At 47.5% G+C, this 27,539-nt stretch overlaps 1 protein-coding gene across 2 annotated transcripts in view; it reads left to right on the top strand.

Moving 5' to 3' along the window:
• The first annotated feature begins 4,332 nt into the window (after positions 1-4,332).
• The window catches only part of Cacna2d3 (calcium voltage-gated channel auxiliary subunit alpha2delta 3), an 840,411-nt gene continuing 817,204 nt past the window's right edge, over positions 4,333-27,539 (top strand). For both annotated transcript variants that reach the window (XM_057770101.1, XM_057770100.1), the window contains exons 1-2: positions 4,333-4,635; positions 5,298-5,379. In XM_057770101.1, coding sequence (XP_057626084.1) covers positions 4,514-4,635; positions 5,298-5,379 — 204 coding nt within the window. In that variant the 5' untranslated portion in view covers positions 4,333-4,513. The remainder of the gene's footprint in view (positions 4,636-5,297; positions 5,380-27,539) is intronic.

Raw genomic sequence — 27,539 nt, forward strand, 5'->3', positions numbered from 1 at the left:
CAGAGTACCTTCTGGCACCATTGAGGTCTCCTCAGCACATGGGGCTAGAAACAGCACATGGAGGAGGGCAGCCTCCAAAGGTGGCCAACAGCTTTCTTCCCATAGCTTAAAAGTCAGTGTTTGGTGTGTTTGGTGTTGTTGTTTTTTGTTTTTTAACTTTTGAGACATCCTTGTCTCCTCCTTATACATCTCCCTCCAGAATTGGGACTGAGAACCAGTTCAGGAAAACAGTTTCCCTGGTCCTCTCCATCTGGGCAAGTCTAGTGCTGTTTGTCAGGTAACGGGTCTTGGTCATGAAGATGCTGCAGTCTAGGGAGCATAGGTAAGCCTTTAGGAGAAAGGGATTCCAGCCACATAGCAAATGTGTGTTGTATCTCATAACACTGAACATTTTACATAGCCACTTGCAGTCATAAACGGGAGAAGGTAACACACAGGGGGTGTCAATCAATCAACCGATCACTGAGTAGTGATAACTGTTAGGAAGAGAAATGAAGGAAGCTAAAGTCTTCAAGATGTGCATACTTCTGTTTTACCGGAGACTTTCAAAGCCGCTCTCCACAAGGGCTCTTTTACAGAGACCCAGGTTAGTGAGAAACAACCTCGGGCCAATCTGGAGGAAGAGGAATCTGGCAGAGGACCCATATATGTAAAGCCTCAGAAGAGATTGGTTGGATCACATCAAGTGAGGGACAAATGGCTGGAGAGGAAGTAGGGTGAGGAGCCAAGGACCATGGGTACATTTTGATTTCACGTGAAAGTCATATCAGGAATTTGAACTTGTGATCTGATTTTTCTTTTCCACATTTGTAGGTGCAAAAGGATAAGAGAGTAAGAATTGGTTGCAGGAGTTTAAGATCAATGGTGCTTGATCTGATAATATTGGAAAAGTTAATTAAAACAATGTTGTTATCCTAAAAATAAGAGTCACTTTAGTGTGGAAAGCTTGGGCAAGATCAGATGCAAGATATAATGGCCATTCCACGTTTGTGCCTGTGTGCACTAACCAGAAATGGCAAATGCAAACCTGCACCGGTGGGCTGTAATAGTGCGTCAGAATGAGGACACTTGGTTGCTGTTGAAGAAGTGGGGTTCTTTTGTTGTTGCTGGTTTTTATGAAAACAAACAACAGAAATCCACTCGCCAAACAAAAATCTCTTGGTATGGGTTGGAAGCACCTTTTTTCATTTACATAGCTGTGGCATTCAGTTCTTAAAAACCATGCGCGGCTCCTCTACACGAAATAGATTTAGGTTCTGCATTCTGGTAGTTCTAAGTATAATTCTTTCCTCCTTGAGTGTCCAGTGGGACCTTTGAAAACCCTTATGGGACAAGAAAACCTTTGTGTGGCTGTTCTATTCTATTTACTAAATGCTCCCATATGACAAACAAAGGAGCCTTATTTGCTCAAAGCTCTGGGGTGGGATGGGGTAGTGCAAGGGGTCCTCTTAGAACAACTGTTGCTGCAAGGATGTTCCTGGATCCTGCCTTACACTAGCAACATGTGAGCATTTTAAAGCATCCCCTTCTGGGTCAGTGCTTACTGCCCTGCCCATCTCACCAGTAGCTCTTTGTTTCAGGACAAAGCCCATGCTCCATAGCCAGCAGGACTGCTGTCGTGGTTAGCAAGTGACAGCCTCATTGGCGGGACTGGGATTCCGCTACAGCTGAGAGCTGGGTGTTGAAGAGTCTGCTTCTGACTGTGAATAGCAGAATCCAAACCTGCAATCTCACATTTGACACAGCAGAAGGTGCTGTGGCTGTTCGGAGCGCCCTGGTCTGAAACCAGGTGACTCTCCTTTAATTGGCTGTGGTCTTTGGGCCAGTCACTAAGCCCTTCTTGGCCTCATCACGCCCCTCTGTTAAATAAGAGCACACACCTAGGTCTTTCTTCACTGAATGCTATGATGAAAAGGAAGAAAATACTTGAGTGGCAGATTCACAGATTCTTACACCACTGAGCTCTGGGCATAGTAATGTCAGCTACTTTAAATCGTTTTTGAGCTACTAGGAAACAGTATATCCATCTTCAAGGTAAGTGAACCTATTCTGCCTAAGATTGTTTTGTTTAATAGTTACTAATTTTCAGTATCCTTTCCCTGAGTTAAGACATTGCTGTAAAACAACCGTGGAGTCCACCAGTCCCAGGTGGAAGTGCACCATGACTTAATCACCAAACATGGTCACGACTTTGGTGCCCTCAGGTAACTACAGTTAATGGCACAAGATAATCAGGGCATACCATGTACATTTCCATCGTATATACTATTGTGGATCTTTTGCCAAAGTGTCTAGTTACATATTTCTTAGTATTGCTTTTGGAGAAAGGTCTGGTCCTTCTGGGTGTATACATCCCAGGAGGGCGGGTTGCCTGGATGGCTCACTGCCCTCAACCCCAGCAGGTCCTACTGTGCCCATCTTGTCCAAGATGTTTGGCCACTACTGACAGGATAAATGAGAGTAGGAAAGGCTTTTAGCATAAGGGGCAATGACACCTTATGAATCAGGGCTAGTATGTGCCCACGCATCCATTCATTCAAGCATCCATTTAGAAAACTATCGCATTCTGGCAAGAAAATTAATTTTATCTCAGCCCCCAATCCGAGTGTCAAAGCCCATATAGACCACTTGCCTTGGGGTCAGGCTGCACTTGGTTCTGTTTGGGAAAGGCTGACACGTTTTTCATAGACGGGAGGTGTGCACAGAAGCGGAGAACTCATTATAACCAGTTAGTCATCCATAGAGACACTGCCGGTGGGCGGGGTGCACTTGGCGCTCTCCTGGTGGGCCTGTTCCTGATGCTGTTTCCCTGGGTAGGTGTATGACTGGCCTTTCGCCCACCGGAGCTGGGGTCTGCCAGTACCCGGAAAAAGGCCCGGTAAAAGCCCCTCACAGCCAACTCAGTAATAAAAACATCTGCTGCCAAGATAACTTTTCCGGAGACTGCTGTGCAGGATCCTTGCCCGATACCACCCAGTGGAAGCCAGAGTCCACTTTCTCTCGGTTCCCTGCTTCCCAGGGGTGCGGGAAGACAGGGAAAAATATATAAAGTCCCGGAGGCAGAAAAACATGCACATAAGGAGAAACCAGGCAGCTGGAGCACTAGGAGACAAGGGGAGGTCAGGTGCTTACAGCTGGCCACGGTCACCAGAGTTGCGCTCCGCCAGGCTAGGATGACTCAGCCTCACTCTGGTCTTTATCGCCTGCCCGCGCGAGAGCTCCACAAAGTTCCCAGCCACACCCTAGAGCTTGTAGGAGGATGAGGGACAAGGCTTTTCCAAGGGTGGGGGCCGCGGCGAAAGGGGAGACCTGGGGTTTTCCCTGTGGCCATCCAGAATGCACTTTGCCTGAGCTCAGCTGCTTCCTCCCTGGCTGGGGCTGGTGTGGGGAGACTCCGGGCTCGGAGCAGTCTTTCCCACCCCCACCACCCCCACCACCCCCAGAATGAAGGGTGTTTGCCGGTTAGGATGCTTATGTTTTCTCCCTTTCTCGCCCCGACATCCCTGTTCCTGGGTGCACAGCATAGCGCTGCGCACTCCGGGCCTGCCTCAGTACGCTCTAAGCACCCGGGCTCCTGGTCCCGAGCGCTAGAAGTGGCTGTGCGGCCACCCGATGCCCAAGCCCAGCACTCATGCGCCCGCCCCGAGACTGCAGCGCCACCCTCCGCTCTTTCCACTAGTCACCGCGGCCCTGGAGTACTGACTGGCGGCCACGCCGCGGTGCACTCCCCAGACCCCGACCCCGCTGTCCCATCCCCAGTCCGCTCTCCACTGCAGTCCTAGCGGGTTCGCCGCCGCCGCCGCCTGCGGTCCCCTTCTTCACTTCTGCCCCTTTCCCGGGAAGCGCGAAGGGCGTGGGGAGGGGGTCGCGCCACCTCTAGGCTCCGCAGTCCTCCACTCAGCCGCCCCGACCCTCCCGGGGGACTCCCGACCAGAGCAACCACTGGCAAAGTGTGGAGCAGCAGGGCCCTCGGGCTCGCTCCCGAGCCCCCACCCTCACTCCACTCCAGTCGCCTAGGCCTGGGGACCGTCCGGGATCACCTCAGAGTCGCGCCGGTGGCGGCTGACTGCGGAGTTGTAAAGAACTCAGCGGCCGCAGTGGGCCGGGCCGGGCAAGGCACGAGCCGCGGCGGCCAAGGACACAGGAGTTTGCCAGTCACCGCCCTCGAGGTGCCTCCCGCCCTCCCGCCGTGGCTCGCCGGACTCCCCGGGGCCGCCGAGGCGGGGCTGGGCAGCCGCCGCGGCAAGAGGCGCGTCTCGCTCCCTCCTCCCGCGCCCGCCTCCTCCCCAGCGCTCTCTCCCGCCTCCTCCCCGCCTTCTTCCCCCCTCACCCCCCTGCTCCTTTTTTCCCTGCTCCCCAAGTGAGCCCGGCGCGCGAGAAGCAGGCGGGGCGGCGCGCGGCGAGGCAGGCAGCCCAGCGCGCTCGCCCACCGCCCGCCCGGCGCAGCTCTTCGCTGCCGCTCTTGTCGCCGCCGCCGCCGCCGCTGCCGCCGGCGTGTCGGAAGGAGCCCAGGATGGCCCGGCTGGGCTCTCAGCGCTGCGCGTCCCGGGGGGCCTCGGCGCTCCTAGCCGCGGCGCTTTTCTACGCGGTGCTGGGGGATGTGGTGCGCTCGGAGCAGCAGATCCCGCTCTCCGTGTAAGTGCCTGGTGCTGGGACTCCCCGGGAGGGGCTGCCAGCGCCCGAGAGACCCGGGGCGCCCAAGTTTGGGTGTTTGCAGGTGCCGCTAGGCAGAACCCGCGGCGGGTACGGGCCTCGCCTCTTGCACCTGCCTCCCAGCAAAGGCACCAAACCGCGAGACTGGGGTGGGACCTTCTCGCCCCTTCCCTGGGGTTGTAGAGTAAGACCTGGAGAGGTTCACCTAAAGTGACAGCGCCAAGTTTAGAGCCTGTTTACCCACTGCAACTTCGACGGGCCATTTAATGGTCCCCCTTTCTGTTACCTTGCTATTCCACTTTTCCGGGAAGCGGGGGATGGGTGGATTTCTTCAGAGTAGTATTTGCCAGGTGATGCTCATTTTAGGTGTTTGAGCAACTGGACAATTGTTCCATGAAAGCCCGTGGTCTTTTTGGAGAGCCAGGGAGACTTTACACATTCTGAACTCCAAGGACCCCCGACCTCCTCCCGCACTAAGCTCTGCAGTTTGGTGCTGGTAGTTTGTAAGAAAGTGCATTTTCTATCTTTATTTCCAGTTTTCTTTAATGTTCTATCGTTCTGCTCCTTCAGCCACAGTCCGGTGTGTGCGTGTATGCCGGTGACACGGTGTTACATTTCTTTTCCCCTGCCCTTTTTCCCTGTAGGGTGAAGCTGTGGGCCTCCGCTTTTGGTGGGGAGATAAAATCCATCGCTGCCAAGTACTCGGGTTCCCAGCTTCTGCAAAAGGTAAGGTTTCTGTGGTGACAGACAGCGATGATTTTTCTAGCACAGAAAATGGAGGCATATTTAGTTTTTTCCAAACAAACGTGAGCCCTGGGCTGCATCAATCATTAAGTAGTGTCTGATCTCCAGGTCTTGGCATTGTACTGTGCAGTGACTTCTCCTTACCAACCGGTTATTTTTAGATGACACTTGATTCTAAACACAAAGAAAAGCAGGATATTCACTCGCACTGTCCTGGCTGCGGCTGGGAAACTGTGTTTTCATGGCTCTCCTCTCAGTTGTCAGTATTGCTGTCTCAGTGCGAGAGCAGATGCTTCCCTGGCCAAAAGATGCTAACTTCATCCAAGGGGCAGAATCGGTGCCGGTGCCTGTTTTCTGAGCCTCCTCTTTGCACAGGAGTCGTGGGGTTCCGTGTATCAGAGAGATACCAGCAGCATTGTTTGTCATCCCTGCGGTTGTACAATCCCATTATTCCTCAATCATCTAGACCCTGGGCTGGGGTGCATTACATCATTACAGATAAGGAGAATGAATGTGGTTATCTTTCCACTCAGCCGCACTGCCGGGTAATAGGCTAGGAGCGCGGTCCACAAACTTAAGACATCGGTTTGCATCCATACCATTCCGTGGCGTAATGAGAATGGAGAATTGATTATTAGGCTTTATCAGAAGCTGCATCAATTTTAATTCAAATAGGCAGCCTGATGCCTAAAATTACACCGCGAGATATATGGCCCTCTTTTCTCCCCTCTAAGATAAAGAATGAATGGGTGGGTGGGTGTGGGGGGGTGGAGATCAGAGTGGGTGAAGAGAATTTCAAGTTAGCAAATTAAGCAAATAAATCCAGATATTCCCTTGACAATAGAAAATAAGATTGGCCTTTAGGGGACTATTCTCTGCGAATGGGTATAAACAGCTTACATTGTTAAGTTAACTTTTAAAGCATTTTAAAATGTGTTTTTTTGGGCCAATGTACCATATGTGTTGAGCATGCTGCCTGGTAACCAAGTCCATATTTTATTTATGGCATTCCATTTCAGAGAGTAGCATTTAGGGGCATTAAATGAAACTATTTGTCACATGAAATTCAAATATTGTAATAAAGTACTACCCAACAATGGATGGCAAGGTATACCAGCTAGAAAAAAAATACCAGGCACTAGCTTCCTTGAAACCGCGGGGAAGATTGTTCACCTTTAGATGGAAAAGAATTTCGCTGAATTTTAATCAGTTGATAAAACTTGCTGCATTCGTCTGCCTTTATAGAAGACAGTGACCCTTCGTGTTTAGGAATGGCCTTTTCCCCTGGTCTTCTTTTAACTTGGTTCAGCTTTGCCCATACTCTGGCTTTTTGCCTGCTTGTCAGATGTTTTATGTGACAAGCTCCGGACTGTGACATAGCCTGTGTATTTTGTCTTTGCTTTGAAAGGAGTGAGCATATTGTGTAACTTTAAGGAACTATTTCCCATCTGCATGTCGTGGTTTATGTAGCAACTCCAAAAGACTCCCCTTTTGGAGTCTTGGTTGTACTTATATAGCTTCTAGCTCACATTTCAGGGAGCACATGAAAAACATTTTTTCCTTCTCTTGAAAGTTAGAAAGCACATCCACTGCACAGGAGTCTATCAGCCCTATTACTGGCCATTGTATAGTAGCAAGTCGGAAATGACTGAGACTTCTCTCACACTTCATCAGCGTAGTTCCTGATCCTGAATTCACTAGCCTTGGCCACTTTCCTCAAGTCCACAGTTTGACAATTATGTGATGACTTCCAGCTGTTTGAGGCTTTGTTGCCCTTCCTTGGTGCAGCCTGGCCTTTGGTAACCACTTCCAGGGGGAAGGTGAAGTCAGGCTTTCAGTTAGGGTCCAGAGTGGAGTATCTGCTCTAGAACTGGGGTTTGTAATCTTTAATAACAGGGTGGTGAAATGCCCCAGCTTTGGGGTTGCTGAGCAAGGACTTTCATGAGTGTTTAGAAGGATGTATTAGATGATTTGGGGAGCATTTGGCAGAAATCTTTGAGCCATATTGATATCCCAAATATTACTGTTTTATTTAAAATGGTGAAGAACATTGGTTTAGAGAGTTCAGCATGAATGGGAAGAGAATCTGAGAGGCTCTGAGTGTGGGAGATGGAACACCCCTGGAAAAGCAAGGATACTGTCGTCCTCCTGATTATTTTCAAGTTTCTTGCCATTTTCATTAGGAATTGTTTCTCTAAATCAAAACAGCATGCATCTGTCCATCACTTTACTGTATTTTAACAATTGAGGTACTTTGAAAATGAGTTAGAAAACTCAATTGGAAAATGCATTAACGCTGTCTTAAGGGAAATCACAGGTGACAAAACCGGATTGCATAATAGACCATAATTTTACTTGTGAGCTTTGGACATTTATAGTTTATTCTCATTTAGAAAAAAAAATCACTGTATGCCATAATATGATTTTTTTTTTTGTATTCGTGTAGTTTTCTGACTGGCATCTCGTGTTCTGAATCAAGGTAGCATGTTCATTTTCCTTTTATTTTTTGGTCTAGAGCTTAAACTTCCCAAAGTAATTATGGTGAATATAAATTAAATAAGAATTGGCCATCCACTTTGAGGTGTTTGGAGACTGGGAGATCTGCCATTTTGGCAACATGCTTTGTTAGGTAATGTGACTTGCAGCGGACTCTAAACACTGCCATGCAACACTGCCCTTCAGCTCCACCTCACACGGTTCCTGGGTTTGGTGCCCTGGCTTTCCCTGCCATAGGCTAAGATACTACAGCGGGTGACTTATGCAGACTTGCCCCCTTGGGTTCTTCTTTTTGTCTTTGTTATTGTGGGAATGACACACTGATCATTTCACTTGCAGCGAGCGATCATTTTTGATCTTATAATGCATGGCCAACGAGCAATTTCTTTAAGGTTGTGTGTTTTCACTGTGGAGGGGAAGCTGGTGAGGGGGCAGCGGCTCCCCAGCAGTTCAGTGGTTGTTAGAGGGCTGCTGAAGGCAGGTGCTGGTGTGCTCCTGTCTTCCTGTCAGCGGCCTCCTCCACTGGCAGATACTGCAGGCGTTTCCATTCTCTTCAGCTTTTAATTAACTTCCTATTTGACATATCCATGCCAGCGTTCGGCTGCCCCATCTCGCTTCATTTTCCCCAAAGTGCGTGCTTTGTTTGGGTTCTTTGGGGGAGGTATTATTTCATCACCTCTCTATTCTGGGGTTCAGTGAGAAGTGTTCAGATGGGGGTCTGAGGACCTGACTGTTAAACACAAAGACACAACACCTTTAACATTTGCAATAAAAGTCATTAAACCCACATGATTTTCATCCACATCTCCTCAGGGAGATCTTCACTGAAGCCGAGTTTCTCATTCTGTTTAGACCTGCATTCCGGGGATGGATGTCCCTGGGAATAATGGGTTCTGGTGATGTTTTCCAGACTTGTGATGATAAGCACAGGTAATATGTGCTTCTGCCATTAGCATCAACAAAGAGGCCACAGTTACCTAGGACAGCTCCTGCAGCACTTGCCACACCATTCAATTCTTGAAATGCACAAGCAGGCTTTTGTGTTATCAACTATTTATTGCGATGGGCTTTAATACATAAACTTGACGTCTCTCTCCACAGGACAGAGTCAGCAAAGTCAAAAGGCCGATTCCTTTAGCCATTTTTACAATTAGGACTTTTCATCAATGTGGAAATCAATGGACTTTTAAATAATTAACAAAGAACATTGTGGATTACAAACTGGGGGGGGTGGTTCGTACGAACTGGGGGTGTCTGTGCTGTCCTGTCCCCCGAGGAATCACAGCCCTACAGATCATGAAGGGGCTCTGGCTTTAGAATAAAGAGGAGATGCACATTTAGCCTGTGTTGCTGGTGGCTCATTCCCAGCATGACGGCGGATGCGTCGATATTCTTCTCTTAGATTACCTGTTAAAGTCTCGGCATTTCTGAAATGACAGTTCCAGTCTTTCTGGTTAACGGCTGGTCTCATTAGCCCTGCCACCAAGATACGCATTCAGTAGGCGTTTGTGCTCAATGCCCACATGGTCACTTGCTAAGTTTTTGTACGGACTTCTTCGGTTTAATGTTTTCTTTATTTCTGCTCCTTAAGATTTCTTCTCTGTCAGAAATACCCTTGCTTTCTTTCTTTGACTAGGAACTGCTGCGGCCTGTGTTACTAAAATTTGCATATGGTTATTAAAATTAAGGGGCTGAAAATATGAATGAAATTCTCATTGGAGGCGAACTTCAGGTTTCCATTCTGTTGCAGTTATGAGTTTTGATCCATGAGTATGATGATTTCTTTCTGGTATTAAAAAAAAACTACATTTATTTTAATGCCAGTTTGATTTTAGGCAGACGCGTGAATGTCAAACTGTCTAACAGTTATGAAATGGCCTGGGCACGGGACAGCACAGTTAGTGTTTCCAGTTTTTGATGAAGGCCTCACCGTGCTGAAGGATCAACAGAAACATAAGACCCGCGAAGTCGTCTTCCCTGTGCACTTAAGGCCACTGCTATTACGCTCATTTTCTTTCCTGGGTTTGAGGCTCATATCCATGGGGGAACAAATTTGGGATCTTAGACTTTGGTTTTGATTGATCTCCATTGGTGTATGGGGCTCCCACATAAGGCAGCCAATAAATGACTGGGTGTGCTGAGCTTGCTAAAATGAGTGCACATCTCATGTGAACAGTCCTTTGTCTCAGGGCTATCATTAATCCAGATTTGCCATCATCGAAGCCAGCAAGCGGGCCTTTTTTATCCACACACACATGGTCTGTCAGGGTCGCCCACCTTCCCTAACAGCAGCACCAGAGGAAATGGCTCTGGAGCCGAGACTTTAGGGTCCCCGAGGCGTGGAATGTTAATGGTGTAAGATGCTTAAGATGCTGTGATCTGACGGACAGGTTTCGTTGCGTCTGAGACCATGGAAATTAAGTGTTTGCCCTAAAGCGTTAGTCTACGAATTACTCTATGAGACTTTACCTTCATTTAATGCCATTTTTATAGATGAAAACTTAATAGCCCATATTTCACCTCAAATGACGGCAGTAAACTCTTGAGTACTGTCCACAGAGAGAGATATTCCTGAACCCTGGTAGACATGATGGCCTTGTAGGACCTTCTTCTCTGTCCTCCCCAGTCCGTTAAACAGACTCTACCCTCTCCTTCAAAGAAAGGAGAGAGGCAGTGAGGAAGAGGAGCAGCTGCATGGCTGGGCCTCCCCTGCATGGTTAGCCATCAGCAGACTGTCTGCAATAGACTCACACCATCATTTCTGCCCTCAGTGCCGTGGGTGCTTGTGAAGCTGATGTGTGGTGGGGCAGTCTGCACACCGAGCCAGCAGAAAATTATTGTACAAATCAACTCTGAAGAACATAGAGTGTTTCTGAACCATGACAGGCTTTTGTTTGCTTTGAGCGGCACTTATGGGGTAGTTGCTGGGCCATTGAAACACAGTGTTGCGTTTGTAATTTGTATTAAATGTGTATCTTACATGGTGTCTCAGTTGCCTCAGATCAGGAGTATGAAAACAACTCAGAAACTAAATTGTGTGTTTCAAGGCTACGTTGGAAAGGAAAACATTACCCCTTGACAAGGAATGGATGGCCGTGGCTTTCCTTTGTCTACCTCAAAGCATTTATCTTGACACCTGTTATTGGAAGATGGTACCCTCTCAAGGTTAGAAGAGCTGTTATGTATGTAAATGACCTGGACTGGGAAGTTAGGTGGAGCTGTAGATGCTGTGGGTTCATGGTTATGCATTTGAGGGTGAGCAGCTGCTAGTCAGTGTAGGAGGTTGCAACCATCATTACCATAGCACTTACTAAGCTCCTGCCCGCGTCTGCATCTGTGCCAGTGAAGTAGACGCTGCTCACTACAGAGTGTACCTGATGCCGCCTGCAGGTGGAGAGGACCTCAGCATCTTGGGTTGCTAGAAAGGCTCACCGAACAGAAAATCAGGATGCTGGTGTAGTAACTGCGGTTCTTCAGCCATGGAATTGGCTCGCATGGAGGATGGTGTATGCATCTGGGATGTGAGGAACTGCAAAGAATAGCAACAACTGCATAACTTTCAGGGCCGTAGCAAAATGCAGAAAGCAGAATGTTAAACCAAGTCTGGGGTCCGCTGATCCTTGGCTAAGCCCTCTGTGGGACAAGATGTCTTCATTTCAGCTGGCTGGTTTTCCTCCTGTTCTTTGTTATGGAGACCCTGGAGTATTTGCAGAGATACCAGACCCTAGAGATATGCTGTTAAAAGAAAGGCCGCCAGTCTAGGGGTTTTGTCTGCTTATCTTCTCTGTCTTTTCTTGAGTAGCCTTGGGCAGCTCACTTAATCTACTAGGAGAAGCAGGGAGCAGGAAACATTCACTCAGCAGTCTCTCTCTTCCAGGTGTTGTGATAATCACTTTAGGGCCATTCCATTAAACCCTTCCAACAAGTACAGCATTGGGGAGGCAGAGGCAGGAGGATTGTGAGTTTGAGGCCAGTCTGGCATATATAACAAAGCCCTGTCTTAAAAACACCAAGGACAGCCCTCTCATTAAGCTAATAGGGCAGGGGTTACTGTTCAGCCCATTCCCAGATCACCAGCTGATACTCGCCAAAGGTTAAGCAGCCAAAGTGATTGAGGTAGGCATCCGGAGTCTGCACATCTGGCCACATACTTGATGTGATCTTTTAAAACCCAAGTTGCTGTTTGTTGGAAAAAAAGTTAATAATACCTGAATTTCTCGAGCAGGGGGTGCTTGGGAGATGAAATGAGGTAACATCTGGGAAATTACTTTAAAAATAATTAAAGCCAGGATAACAGCTTGGAGGACAGTCTTGGAGTCATAAGAACTTAGATTTGAGTTCCTTATCTCCTTTTTCTATCTGGGTCACCTTGTGTTATAACACTTTTAAACCTATACCCTAAACGGGATAAACCGGAAAGGAGGCCAATACAGCCCATGGAATCAAATATGCAAAGTGTTTAGCCCAATGCCTGGCACATCAAAAGCTCCTGGCAATGACTCCTTGAGGCATTATGGGTTACATCATGCATATGCAAGCTCTGCAGGTCATCTTTGCTAAACCCCCCCGTGGGGCCCCTTCCTTTAAATACCTGTGGATTCCAGAGTGAATAGGTGCATGGGCTAGTAACTGAGGCCCTTGTAAGAAGGCGGTCCACCTGGTAGCTGACCAGGAACCAAGTCCTATAGAGCAGATGTAGCTGCTACAGTACAGTTCCTGTCAGGATGGATGTCATGTAAATGTACCAAGCTAGCTCTCTTCTTCCTGAGAAGGTATCCACAGGAACCTGTCATCCATGGTCCATCTGCTGCCTTCCTTACCTTCCTTCCTGGGCAGTGGGTCAGGCTGAGAAAGTGGCTGCTCGTACCCCACAGCCTCCCCACAGGAGAGGCTCATAAGCCGCAGGAGGACCCCATTGCATGAGCCATTTACCTTGCTACGGTATGTGTGTAGCAGCCAAAGTGGACACCGCTTAACTCTAGTGTCCTCTTGGACAGCCTGCCAGGCACTTCCTGCTGGGACAATGCTTCCTGCTGGTCTTTGGAAAGTTCAGACTTCTCTCAGGGGCTTCCTACAGATTGTACTGGACACCAACAGTAGGCAAGGAGGGGTGTAGAGAGGCGAAACAGTGTGTGTGGGGATAGCCATCTGTCACCCGCACAGGAGGCAAGGGCACCTGGTGTTCCTTGGCTCTTCCCGCTGGCCCTGTCCTCTCCAGAACTTGCTTGGCAGCCCGGCTGTTGTGTTTTGGCCTTGAGCATCTGCAGTTCTGTGCTGTGTCCTTAAAGAGGTTGAACGAGTACAACTCGCCACCCCACCGGTTACAGCGCCTCAAAGTCTTGGAGGTGGGACTCGCTCTAGTAACTGAGCATCTTTTAAAACAGCTTATGCATAAAGCTGTTGGAAGCAGTGGTGGAGTTAGCAAAGAGTCAGTAATGAAAGAAAATCTTCATTTGGGCCAATTGGCAGAAAGTGCTCCAGAGTTGTTTGTTTCCGTGAATGTCGCAGAGTTGTAAAGCCTGACTGGTCCCCGGACTTCCGGAAATCCACCAAGGTCCTAATCAGCCCAGGTATACAAGTCTGTGCTCACTGGGGTAGGGAAGAAGAAAACGGGCTCTTTTGTTGTCTTTGAGTGCTTGGTGCGAGCTGGGAACTTCCTGCTGGAGTAGCTGGTGTCCTTTTGTGTCCCCCAACCACACTGAGGTGGCCCATGCTATCTGCCTCCTTCAGGTCTCTGCCTCCCATGTTGCCCATCCCTCCTGAGCACAGCTGGAGTCACATCTGTGGGGTCCCGAGGACAGGGAGCGCTTGTGGACTGGAACTACTCTTGCCGTTTAGGCCATTCATCTCTGCTCAACCCTCTACGATTGTCTAGTGTGTGTGATTTATTTTCCTAAAACTTGGGGTCATGGGTTCAAAAGGAATGAAGGGAACAATTGACTTGTGGAACCTCCAAATCTGAATCCAAATCTGAACCCACCCATGCTCACCACATGACTTTGAATTTCCTTTATAATGTTCCCCTTCCTGCCTCGCTTCCGTTTCCCCTCCCTTTCTCCCCCTTCTCCCTCTCTCCTTCACCACTCTTCCCTTTAATTTTTTTATTTTTTTTATTTTTTTTTATTTTGAGACATGGTCTCACAGCAGCTCAGGCCGGACTGGATTTTTCTTTCCCCGGTATTTTGAGTGCTGAATTTGAATTGCAGGTGTGCCACCACACTGGGGTAACTTTCTGACAGCTACTAATTCTTGACTCTCAGGAGGGGACGGGGTAACTGTATCTGGATTTAGTGAGCTCGGGACAACGGAGAAGCTTTTTGTTTTGTCTGTTTGCTTTTGTACTTGTTTTAGGGGTGAATTGTACCTTGCTAGCAAGAACTTGCCCATCCTAGGTCTTGATTTGCATACCATAAAACAGTGCAGACAGGGATGGAGGGTTTTGCTCAGAGACTAAGAGTGCTTGCAGAGGGCTGGAGTTGCTTCCCCAACACCCATGTCTGGTATCTTACAGCAGTTTCAGGTTGGGGGTTCTGTGTCAGAGGAGTCTTGCCTCCTGGGGTACCCACACACATGTGCTCATACTCACTCCCCCACATTTAAAAAGTGGCACAAATAATGCAAGTGCCTGTGACATCGGCCTCTGAGGTTGATGGGATTGTGAAGTGTGAAGCAAGTGTGAAGATGAAGATGTGACCCTGGAAAGCCTTTGTGTTCTTGCTACTCTATCCTGTTTACAGTCCTGCTTCATTGTTAGTGAAGAACAGAAGACAGGCTTGAGATTATTGATAACCTTAAGGCAACATGTATCATGCACATTAATGGGCAAAGGCATGGTTACAAAGAGAAGCGTTTATTACATATGCTCAGGCAGTGATATTTTTGTTTTCTTGCCTAAACCCTCCCAGTCTTGTCCCTTGCATGGTAAAGGTGGGCAGCTGTGGAGTTAAAAGTTGGTTCTTGCTGTGACATTGTGCAGCAATTCTCACCACAAGGGACAAGTTAAGGCTAGAAGGCGAGCGTATTGCTCTTTGTGCCTGTATCATCTACAGTCCCCTTTCCATTGTAGTTTGTTGAGGCAGAGGTGGAAAAACATATAAAGAACAAGAGATGTGGGAAGTTGTGAATCTGTTGGATGCAGGTAGCTTTCCACCACAAGTCTTAACAAATGGCTTTGCACTCTGTCTCCCATGGCTTCTTTTAGAGCAGTATGAATGCGCCATATGCAAACAGTCCAAGGGGCGTAGACTTTTTGTCTCTCCAGAAATAAGTGCAACTCTTTTGGCTTCTAGGACAGTGATGCCGAAGCTTGAAATTCTTTCTTAGCTTTAGTCCAGGCCCTGGGTGGGGATGCTGCTGACTTTTGGTTTCACAAAGTTGCGCACTGATTCAGATGGCATAGTTCAAGCCAGTCAGTAAAAGTCAGCAGGTGCAGACTTCTGTGTTTGTGTGTAGTTGTCTTTGATAGTTGTGTCCCCTCCCTCCCTCCATCCCTCCCTCCCTCCCTCCCTCTTTCCCTCCCTCCCTCCTCTTTCTTTTTTCTTTCTTTCTCTCTTTCTTCTCCCTCTTCTCTCTTTTCCTTCCTTCCTTCCTTCCTTCCTTCCTTCCTTCCTTCCTTCCTTCCTTCCTTCCTTCCTTCCTTCCTTCCTTTCCTTCTGTAATACTGATAATTTAAAAACCCGAAATTTTGTTCCCACACTTAAGTTCTGCCAGCTATCAAGAGTCCCGTCACCCTGAAAGAAGATGTAATCCTCTCCACAGATTGTCCACAGCTCACAGATCTTATGAAAACTACAGAGAGTAAACATTACCCAGAACAGGAATTTCAGAGTTATGGAGTCATAGCTGGATTTTCTACTTGAGTAGCAAAGCTTTGCATCTTTCCTCTTTCTAGAAATAAATGCCTTAAAACTGATAGGAAATATAGAGAGACTTAGAAAGAAATCAGAGGATTGACTTACAAATCCGCTCTTAGGAGAAGTGCTTGGTCTTGGGAACAGACATCTGTGCAGAGCTGAGAGTCTCAGTCACCCAGTCAGGTTGAGGCCTAGACAGTAGGTGCTTCATAGATTCAGGACCCTTTAGTCAGCTGCGGAACCCCACTGTTTCTATCTAGCAAATAGTCTTAGAGGTACCAGCTTGTAGGGTAGAGTCTAGGTGGAGGTCCAACTGCAAAGATGCACACAGGATGCTCAGAAATAAGTATTTCTGAACAAGTGTTCACAAACGGTGGGCCGTTGTAGTGCTGTTTCCACCGCTATTACAATTCCTGGGGCACACTGTTCCACACACTGGGAAGCGCAGGCCGCGCAGAGGCCAGTTGATGTCCAGGTGTCAGGCGTTGTTTGCAGACCTTCTGCTAGCTGCTCGTCTTTGACCCCTCCCAGGGAGTCTTGGGAGGCAGTGATAATGAGATTGGCACCTCATTTGTAGTTTGGGCCTTATAGTTTATCTATTAAAACAGAATTACTCTTGAGGTCTAATATCATCTCTGATAAAGATGTGAGAACAGAGACAGACCATGTAGCCGTGCTTAACAGTTAGGCTTTGGCCCTTGGTGACAGATTCTCAACTCCAGCTCCTAGAGTAGGGTGGGGTGACAGGAGGCTCTGGGTGTTTGCTAGGGCCAGCCATTGGTCCCTTGCTTCGGTCTTTGTATATACTTGCCTCAGAAAGGAATTTGTTACAGCTTCTTCCCACGTGCCATTCATGGGCCTCTACTTTTCTGTGGTTCCTCCTTTTGCTGTGACAGAAAGATGCCATTTGTCTTTTGGTTTCCTCTGAGGGGTCAGCCCTCCCCTCATTAGGTTTGATGTCTGAGAATCTCATTGGATTTGGTGAACTTACCCTTTGTGTATTATCCAAGGGGATGTTGGATGGTAGCATAGAATAGCCAGTGTGGGCTCTGGGCCCTGGGACCAGACACATCTGGCTTTGAAATCCAGCCTGACCTTTCTTAGTTTTGCACTGAGGACATAGGTTCCTTTTCTATAAAATGAAGTCATGGTAGGCTTAAATACAGAGTCACATAGGGGTGCCTGGGAAGTATCTAGTTAGTTTTTGATCCTTGGTGAATAGGTTAATATTATTCTGGTCTCATTATTTGTCTCTATTTCCTGGATGTTTGTTGTGTTGGTGCCTGTTTTGGTTTCTTTTTTTCTTTTCTCTTGGTGAAATCTTTATTTTATTTTTCCCACAACTGACAGCTACCTTGAAGGCCATGGCCCTTTGACCCCCAGGGTCAGTCTCATTTTGTGTGGGATGAGTCTAGCAAATTCTTCCATGCCTCTGGCAGGCCTGGGGATGAGTGATATCAGGAGTCCCTTGTCTGCTGTGTGGCAGTAGGTACGGTGCAGTGAGCAGGAATTTGATTCCTCCAGGACAACCTTGTTCTTTCTGGCCTGGAAAGGGTTTGCCTTTGGCACCTGTCATAGAACGTCCTTTGGAGCGGGACTCAGCATTTTTCCTATGGCATTCACCAGTGTTCAGATAAACAAAAGAAGTAATAGCTTGCCCAGCCCCTTTCTTGTCCTTGCAGGCTAATGATGCATTGAATGCCGCTGGGCACAGGCAAAGGATGAAGGACTCTGCTCCTTTCTCTGTTTACTACCCAATGCCCAGTTTCTGAGTTCCACTGTCAGGCTGTTGGATGTCACAAAATTTGGGGACCAATCTGGGGACAGTCTCTAGCTCTGAAAGCCCTATGGGCAGGTCCTTCACCCCTAGCCCTCTGAGTGCCAGCAGGCACTGATGGCTAGAGAGCAGAGTTCACCATCTCCACTTGTCCCAGCCACATGAACCCCTCCTTGCCTCTGGGGAGCATCCCTACCCATCTGCATCAGTATCCGCAGCTCAAGGAATCTCTATCGGAAGCATCCAGCCGTGCTGAGGGGTCCCAGTGCCTCTGCAGTGCAGGGTCTGGCAGCTGCAGCAGGAGCACCGCAGTGCCGGGCGGGTGCACGAGGAGCACCAAGCGAGACTGATGGGGCCGCAGCAGCCGCCACCATCAACCTGGGGGAGGCGACTCCGGCAAAGGCAATTAGGAAGCCGCTGCAGCTAATTCCATAAAGTGCTCGGATGCCACATTCCCAGTGACATTAGGGAGAAATGTGAATTTTAATTTCTCTTCCCTTCACCTTCACAGGGCAGCAAACTTCGCTTTTATTTATTTATTTATTTATTTATTTATCTATCTATCTATTTATTTATTTATTTATTTATTTTTCTGAAGGTTCTTCTTTCTTCAACTTGTGTATGGAACAGGACCTGGACTTCTTAGGGAGGGGTTCCCTTTAATCTCTGTGTTATCTGCTGTTTACATTATGACAGTAGATTCCTTAGTTGTGTGTTGCAGGATGTCTGGAGGTACACTCTGCAGCCTCCGACACATGCAGACTAAACAGAGCCCAGCTTCCAGATTCACAGCGGATTGCACGCAGTTAGCAAGGGCTGGTCCTAGCGCCTTTTTGCAAGGAGAGAACCTTGGGAGGAAGAGCCCTGGAGCCACCTTGGGCTATATTTATTGGCACGTGTGTCCTGCAGGATCAATTATTGTCTGTGCTTCCAACCCATTTGAGAACCCTCACTAAGGGCAGACTGTCTGAAGCACTGTAAGCATTAGCCCTGAAAGACACAGCATTTCCCTGGGGCGTGGGAATGAGGTGATATGGATTTGGTGGGAGGCAGATTTTCTAAAAACAAATTTCTATCCAGCCTCTACTTCTCAGGTATCAGACCTGACCAGGTGTTGTGCGCAGAGGCTTTGGGGAGGGCTCCTCTATCCAGAGTCTCTCAGACACGGGACTTCTCTGTGGAGACCTTGGTCTCTGAGCACTCACGGGTCAGTGGCCAGGAGCAGCAGATGCCCACAGTTTACCTTCCAGCTGAGCCTTACCTGTTCACTGAGAAGGAAGGGAGGAGCCTTTGGCGTGGTAACATGTGACAGGAGCTAGCCCTTCTAGCCGTGAGTGCACAGGAGTCGGAAAAGACCCTGAGCCCCACCGGAAACCAGGATCCTGACTGCCCTTGCCCAGATGTCAGGACACCTAGGCTATGATGGGAAGAAGGAAAGGACTCTTTGGCTCGTCCATAGACTTTGTGGGTGACATGGAAAGGTAGTCCTGTCCTATATTCCTGAGTCCCGACAGGCCCTTCCAAGCACCCTGGATGGCCTTTACTGGAAACCAACTTCATTTGCTTTTGCAAAAGAAGATACTGGCAACCTATTCTCAGGGAAGTTACATTTTTTTTTTTCCTTTTTGAGACAGGGCTTCTCTGTGTATCTCTGGCTGTCCTGAAACTCAACTCTGTAGACCAGGCTGGTTTTGAACTCACAGGGATTCACCTGCCTCTGCCTAAGGAGTGCTGGGATTAAAGGCGTGCTGTACCACCGCCCAGCTTAGTTAAATCACATTTATTATTTATACCAGCGTTTTACCTGGAAAGATTGTTCCCTAGTGAATCTCTAGCAGCCAGTTTTGCCTCACTGGTCACCAGGAGAATTTTCAGTAATAAGTGAGGTTGGGAGGAGAGAGCATTTTCCCCAAATGTTGACTCAGCATTCAAAGCCCATCCTGAAAACCAAGGCATCCACCTTCTCCTTGCTTTCAAGCCAAGTCAGATGGGCTAGACCACCATGATTTGGGCAGATCTGTAGCTGTCTTCACAGGCTCACACACAGACATTTGCTTTTGGTGAAGAGCTGGAAATGGTTTCTTCCTTCCTGCATCCACAAACATCCACTGGGGTGGGCTGCCGGGATCCCTCTACTGCTGGGGCCACCTTTCAGGTTCTCACCCTAATGCTTTGGTGACAGTGCACTGCTAGCATTCCCCAAATGCATCTGGCCGTGTCACACCTCTGTGGCTCTGACTGTGCCATGCCCCCACTTCACTGCTGACCTTACTGACCCTATCTGGCTGCTCAGCCCCATCTCGAAGGATCTGTTGTTGGATGCAGTGTGTCACGTGGGATTTTGTTAAAATGCATTGTTTCAAGGTCTTACACTAAGATATTCTGACACAGTAAACACAGTCAGGACCCAGGAATCTGCACACAGCACTGCCTCACAGATTTGGTAGACCTTGGACCATAATTTGAGAAATGCGGTGTACATTTGATGCCGGGAAGGCTCCGGCTTCCCCTAAGAGAACTCCTTCCCTTCTCTCTGGCCTGTGCCACGTTCGATTGCTGACTTATCTCTGTGTGTGGAGTCTGCCCTGGGCTAGAGGCTATGGCCACTCTATTCCAGATGTGAGGAACTCCAGGCTGGCATGGGGATTTGTCCTTTCTCAGAATGGATGGCACAAATAGAGGCATTCCTCTGCAGTAGAAATGTAGACTTTGAAACAAGTCATTTCATCTCCTGAGTCTGAAGGCAGCCAGGTGAACAGCTGATTGTTGAAGCCGTTTATTTCGAAATCACCGAGTGTGGTTGAAGTAGCCACTCTCCAATTTGTGGGATGGAGAGAAATTTGTTGACCTATCGCTGATGGCATTTCTGCTTCCCAAATAGGTTACAGGGACCTGTGGTTTCCAGCCCTTTAACAGAAAATTGTTTGGTGAGCATCGGCAGGAAAGGTGCCATCTGCTTTCAATAAAAGGTCTCTCCTCATCCTTGTGCAAGGATTGCTCCCTCGGGGGCCTGATGGGTACAGAACTGCAGTTCCCCAAGGCAGTGCCTTTTAAGCTCCTAAAAACAGCCATGTGTCCAGGAAGTAAGGCACAGCACCTTGCTCCTCACACAGTCTCAGAGGTGAAACTCATTTGCCAACTGTCGTTTAGTCTTAGTCTCTGGAATATAGTTTGCTATCGTCACTGTTATTATTCTTATTGTTATTTATTTATTTATTTATTTATTTATTTTGGTTTTTTTGATACAGGGTTTCTCTGTAGCTTTGGAGCTGTCCTGGAACTCCCTTTGTAGACCAGGCTGGCCTCGAACTCACGGAGATCCGCCTGCCTCTGCCTCCCGAGTGCTGGGATTAAAGGCATGCGCCACCACCGCCCGGCTTGTTATTGTTATTATTATTATTATTATTGAGATTGGACCTCCCTCTATAGGCCGAAACTTGCCCTGAACTCTCAGTCCACAACCTTCTGGGTGCTGTGATTGTCAATACTCACAACCGTGACTGAGGAGTCTAGCATCGTGTTTTGTGTTCTGTTCTGTTTTATTCTACTCAACTTGGTTCTGTTCTGATGTGTTCCACTGCTCTACCCCTATTCTGCTCTGACCTCCTCAAAAGGTCAATGGTGCCCAATGAATTGATTTTGTGACTCGGTGTATATGAAACATTTATAGATAGTACTTTAGAGCATGTGTAAATGATAGGCGAGTTCGGTGCAATTCTAGGACCAAAGCTGAGCATTGTTCAACAATGGCAGCAACAGTGATGGCTAAGCAGACAGTCACAGTGTTTGCACTTGCTTATCGTCCTGATAATTCCGTGAGTGAGTCCTCTCATAACTGTCTAGAGGGACGTGAGTTCAGGGTGATCCTGTGACGTTGACAGAGTGGTCAAGCTGGCCAGTGCTGACACTGATTGCTGCAGGACCGTGTGAATGCTGAGGCCTCTCCAGACAATTTTCAGCCTTATTATGGTGTTTCCTATTCAGTAGAAGCAGCACTGAAGTTTTAGTTCTCTTCTTATGTGCAGTATGGCGCTCCCGATGCTCTCAGACAGACTTGTGACCGTGTGGGCACACAGTTGGCACTCTACACTGGGACAGCGTCTTAAGCTCTGGGCTGCAACCTCACATGAGGGGGTGTAACTGAATATGGGGGCTGGGAAAAATTGGCAACAGCAAAAGGTTTGTGACCAAGAATACATTCAAAGCCAACACTTAGTCAATGCGAGTTGATTCTGATGGTCCTCTCTTGGGCTGCATGTGTGGCTTCATTTCATCCTTGCCTCCTTGGTTCCCGAAACACAGTGTACATTTTGGTGTGTACATCCACACCGATCGTCCCAGTGAATGCTGTGTGAAACAGCTTGGCTCAGACTGGGGTCGTTCCGTGTCACCACTGCCGTGTTTTTAGTGCACACACCAAGTTTTCTGTTCCTACAGAAACCTAACGGTTTAATTAGGGAAAACCAGACCTTTACTATTTTCTGACCATAACCCCCTGATCATAACCTTACTATTCTGATATGTACGTATCAGAATAGTATTTCTGCTTCCTTGAACTTCGAATTATATTGTGTTAGAGTGTTTGACCTCAAAAATAAGCTGTTTGAGTTGTGGATGAGTTTAATAAAAGAAACAAATAATTCTATGACTTTTTGGTTTAAAATTAGTGAAAAATTTCTAAAATGGTTGTAAACACACGTCTATAATTTTAAATTGTATAGTTGCGTGATGTAGAGTTTTCAGTATTCATCATCATAAAATGAAACTATCGGTCAGAGCTGGGAAATGAGCAAGATGCTGTGTGTCCTGTGTTTTCAGATATTCAACCAATATTTAATTTTTATGTAAAAATAAATAAGCATGTCTATCTTAAGTAAATGGCAAAATTGTATGTATAGCAAACAATTGTTTTAAAAGTAAATTTCCTTCTGATTATCCCAGTGTCTGATTTGTATACCTATTTTATGTCGCTGGGATGCCTTGCTCTGGAGTGGACTGTGTTAGTGAACTGTTAACATAGTGTTAGGTATACTAAATACTTGCAACTTACAGCATGTCTCTTGGGTACCACCCTATCGGAAGTGAAGAAGAACCTATATTCTTAACCATTTGCTTTCCCTCACTGCTGTTAGTCACTTTAGTGGGTTCCAAGCTCTGTAATGTGTGGTAGGCCCAGTCAGGGGCAATATGGAGACTAGAGTGTTTCCAAATCATTTCCAATGACCAGAAACAATGGGGACGAGTTATTAGAAGATGGGAGGAAGAATGGAAGAGTAGACTCTGGGAAGCTCAGACTGGGCAGTGGTCTTAGGAACCTGTAGAATGTTGCTTTGAGCTTACGTAATCTACACAGTGATTTGGCCCCTGTGTCGTCCTGCCTGTCGCCTCCTCAGAGCATCCACTGCACTCGGGCTTCTTATTCTCCTTATGGGGCAGTTACTGGTTTGCTCATCTTCAATATCAGCTGTCCTTCTGAAGTCAGGATCTATGCCTTGCTTTCCTCGGTGTGCCCGGACATGGTAGTGCCTCCCCACAGGTGATTAGGTGTGGACAGGATTCTTTCAGTTAGCCTTACAGGGAGCCCCTGAATTGTGTGTGTTCCATCCTCATGCTGCGTGTCAGAAGCCAAGATCTTGAAATTAGGAGGGAAGGGACCTCTTGGAGAGCTGCATCCCGGATGCAAATGTGATAGTTATGTTCACATTTAATTTGCTTGTCTAAAGATTAACTTTATCGTCTACCCTTTCCTGGGAATCTCTTCTTGTCCCTCAGGTACCGTTTTTTCCTCCTTTTAGTTGTTTGGCCTGGTGCTGCTAGATGAAATCTCTGTACAGGGGAGTGCACATCCCTGGTCTACAGCTCTGAACCTGAGCACCTGGGCACCTCGATGCTTTTCCGTGGGTCCGCACATGATAGAGTTTGCTGAGAGCTCCGGGCTCCAGAGGGCAGGAGGTCAGACCTTTCTGTCTAGAGGTCATCGAGAGGCTAGTGGTCCATCCTTTATTCCACTCCTCCAAGCATCCACCCTTCCACCTAACATCTTTTGCCTCTCCCCTCTCCACAGCATCAGCAGGAAGAGAAGGTGTGGAGTTGCCTCTGGCTCTACCTACCTTTGTTGTCTGGCAGCAGAGTCACCAGGGAGGACTTAGCTGAATGGCCAAACGAGTGTTCAAGCAGTCCCAGCAGGAAGGGAGGCAGAAGTGTTCTTCAGTTTTAGTAAAGAATTCTCCATTTCTGCTAACATCCTCCCCCAGGAATCCTTGTACCACAGCCTCGTCCTGTGTACGAGAATGGAATCATCTCTGAGTGTAAAAGGCAGGAATAAAGGGACTGGAATATTTGACATATGATGAAGTTCTGTGATATTTTAGACAGTGAGTAAATTGGTATTTATATAACCTGGTATATTCATTTCTCCCGATCCACCCTTCCTTGAATGTTGACTTAATAACATGCTTGACTAAATGACGTTAATTGCTTTAAGCTGCCAAATTAAAAAAAAAAAAATCTCGTCTAGATTCAACAAGTATGCTGTATTCACAGCCCAGCTAGAGCTGGGGACGGAGAGATGTGCATCTCAGAAGCCATGTCTCAGTGGGCCCTTCGCCAGCAATGGAGCAGAAGCAGCAGCTTCCTGAGGCTAGAGGCTAGTCATGGGTTCAAATCCTGGCTGTACCGTGGGCAGGATGTGGTCCAGCATCATTTCTTAGCTCTCCTTTTAACTCATCTTGAAATGACCTCTAACTCATTGCACTGTTGTGAATGTAAATTAGATCACGAGGACAAGATTTTGCTCAGTGTCTGGAAGTCCCAGGAATTCAGCAAATAGCAGTGACCGTTACTCCAGCTTTTATTCTCTCTGAGTCAGTCACATACCTACTGTCCATGGTCACTTGCATTGTTTCGTCCCCAGACTATCTCAAGAATGTCTGGTTGCCAGACAGGACCTTTGTCTAGCTTGGTTATTGCTCTAAAGGTTTTGGCTTTGACAGCAATCACTGTCCATAAGTATTTGTGGGGAACAAATGAACTTTATAGGCTGAGATCAATAAGATCATAAGGGAAAGATAGGTTCTCACCGGGTCCACCCTGTCTTCAACTGTGACTGCTGGCTAGTGGGGGGGTTCATTAGCTGAACATCTAAGAGAAGTGTCTTCCGTTCATAGTGTTGCACAGGTGAATTTGTGTGTGTGTGAGGTGTGTGTGTGCATGTATATGTGTTGTGTGTGTGCATGTGTTGTGTGTGTGTGTGTGTAGGGTATGTGTATGGGGTATGTGTGTGTGTGCACACGTGTGTGCACACGTGTGTGCACCAAAAGAAGATGTGTCATATTAGTTACAACTTCACGGTTGTTTAGAAACTAATTTGATCACTTCTTTTCCTTGGGTGAAATGTTACGCTGGTAACCACTCCTTTTTTTTGTTTTTTCTTCCAAGACAGGGTTTCTCTGTAGTTTTGGAACCTGTCCTGGAACTAGCTCTTGTAGACCAGGCTGGCCTTGAACCCACAGAGATCCGCCTGCCTCTGCCTCCCGAGTGCTAGGAGTAAAAGCATGCGCTACCACCGCCTAGCCCGGTAGCCACTCTTTCTTTGGGGAAAGACTCCCATATTTGTGATATGACTGTGTGAGGTTGAACTAATCCATAACTACCAAAGCTCCATATGAGGTTTTTTTTTTTTTTTTGCCTGGATGGGTGACGGAGAAACCATTTCCAAGCGTGTGCTCTCTATATACAGTGGTAAGTTCAGCTGCCTTAGCTATCCCTGTGAGACCACTGCATTCTCATTGCTGTGGCTCATGGCCCTGCACTGTGTGTCCTCTTTCTCAACCCCATTGGCTGGCTGAAGGGAAAAGGGGCAGGATTGGAGTATGAAGAAAAGCATGACCTCATTCTCAGACCCCATTGGCTGGCCAAAGGAGGAGAAGGGGCAGGGTTGCAGTATGAAGAGAAACATGCCCTATGCACTGTAGAACATCCTTGGGTCCAACCCTCAAACAGTGCAGTACCAATCTGAGAGCTGATGGCTGTTAGTACGTTCCTTCTTATGGAGCACCTTTTAGTCCATGATGTCAAAATAAACCAATAACACATTCTTTCTCCATTTCATTTATAGTTAGAAGGTGGAGGGCACCTCCAGGGGGGGACTTTGCTGCCTTGGATCATGGTTTGTTCTTGGACAGAGCACGGGAAAACAGTCTGCACTTGATGGTCCATCCATCATTCCACAATCAGTTTTCTTCTTTTTCTACATCCTGGTCCTCTGTCTCCAGAATCATGCCTTGTAAGGACAAACAGCGGAAGACTAAGCTTGCTCACCCTCGTGGCTGTTACAGCCTAGTGCTGGAATCAGGAGTTTCTCAAATGGTTAGACTAGTGTGTGTAGGTGCCTCTGTGATACAGAAGAGAATGCAGACAACATGTGACCTGAAGACCTGCTCTGTTCTGGAGTCAAAGGAGGCTTTCCTAACAGGATGGCATTTCCTGGAGACTGGAAGGGAAAGTAGGAAGTAACATGGGAGAGAGGTGGGCCAGGAGGCCATGTACCGTTTGTGATGCTTCCTCGCCCATGATGGTCCAGCCTTGCCTTCAGAGATGTACTTGGCCCATGTGTCAGCTGACCTTGAGCCCCAGGGACTCACCCTGAACAGTTTCTCCTTCGACTTCTCTTCTCCCTACAGTCCCAATATCTTGCCCTGGTCCCTGTCAGCCTGCTGACTTCTGCATCCTCAGCACAGTTCTTGAGTTTGGTATCTGAGTTCCCACTCTGCAAGGGCGCTGTGCTGGATTCGCAATTGCTTCCACCGTTCTCTGTCTGTCTCATCCTCTGTGCCTTTCACCCTTACTCGGGTCGTTATAGTTGACCTGGCATTTAGTTCACTGGTGGGTGGCACAGGGGTGACGTGTAGTGGGTGATTCTCTGATCTCCACAGACTCTTTGAGGCCTTTGCTTGTTCTCATCTTTCTTGTGGCTCCCTAGCATGAGACTTGATGGTGACAATGAAGATGGCGGCAATGGCTCTCCTGACAACAACGTACTGCTGTTCACTGGACATTCACCAAGAGCTGGACAGACAACATTTAAAATACGCAGTGTGCAGTCACTCTGCCTTCAGAACAGCTCTGCGATTGAAAACGAAGATAGCCAACATGGCGCTTAGAGACAGGTCATAGAATCATCTAGGTCCAAGCCCTTGCTTGTCTGCTCACAGACTGTGTGGACTTAAGCGGGCTGCTCAACTTTGCTGTAGTTTACTTTGATAAGGGAAAAATAAAATCCACTCATTGGCCCTGTTATTAGTATTAAACGAAGTCATAGATATCATGTTTAGGGTAGAATTAAACAGCGAAGGCTCAGTAATGGCAAGTGCTATTGAATTATTTTCACTATTTATTCCCAGCCTTTAGTCAGTAGGGCGATAGGGATTTGGATGATTTTGAGATGCTGCTATTCATCCAAACTATGCTTTAAAAATTCTACAAATGGGTCGTATCAGTTTTAGCTACCTTTTTATCTGTTTCAGAAAAAAGATCTTAGCACATCCTTCTTATCCGCTTGTAAGATCCTCATAGTTAGAGATTTTTATACCGGGCTTGTACTGTTTTTTGAGATTGGCTTTAAAAAGATAAACGATGATGTAATAGTTTGCTAGGAGCGAGCAAGCTGCCTGCTTCAGCTCCCCAGTGCCCTCATTGCAGCAGTCAAATAAATTAAGGGTAACAGTAATAACAGGAATTAACAGCAGCTAATTAAAATAAGGTAATTATGCCATGATGCCTAGACTCCGGAGGAAATGCAGATCTTTACCGATGTAAGCTCGAGCTGCACACTCTGGGGCTGGGCTGCTGCCTTAGCTCTTGGAAGCACTCTGACGGCCTGCTCTTGGACTTTTGGGACCTACTAGCTCTCAAGCTGCAATCTGCTTGATGGTGACTTGAAAACAGGAAGGTGTGGATACCATGAAGGATCGCCTGTCCCCTTTAAGGGACTGTCCTCTGGCCATGTAATACTATGG

Source organism: Chionomys nivalis, chromosome 5 (assembly GCF_950005125.1).
Source record: "Chionomys nivalis chromosome 5, mChiNiv1.1, whole genome shotgun sequence".
NCBI lineage: Eukaryota > Metazoa > Chordata > Mammalia > Rodentia > Cricetidae > Chionomys > Chionomys nivalis.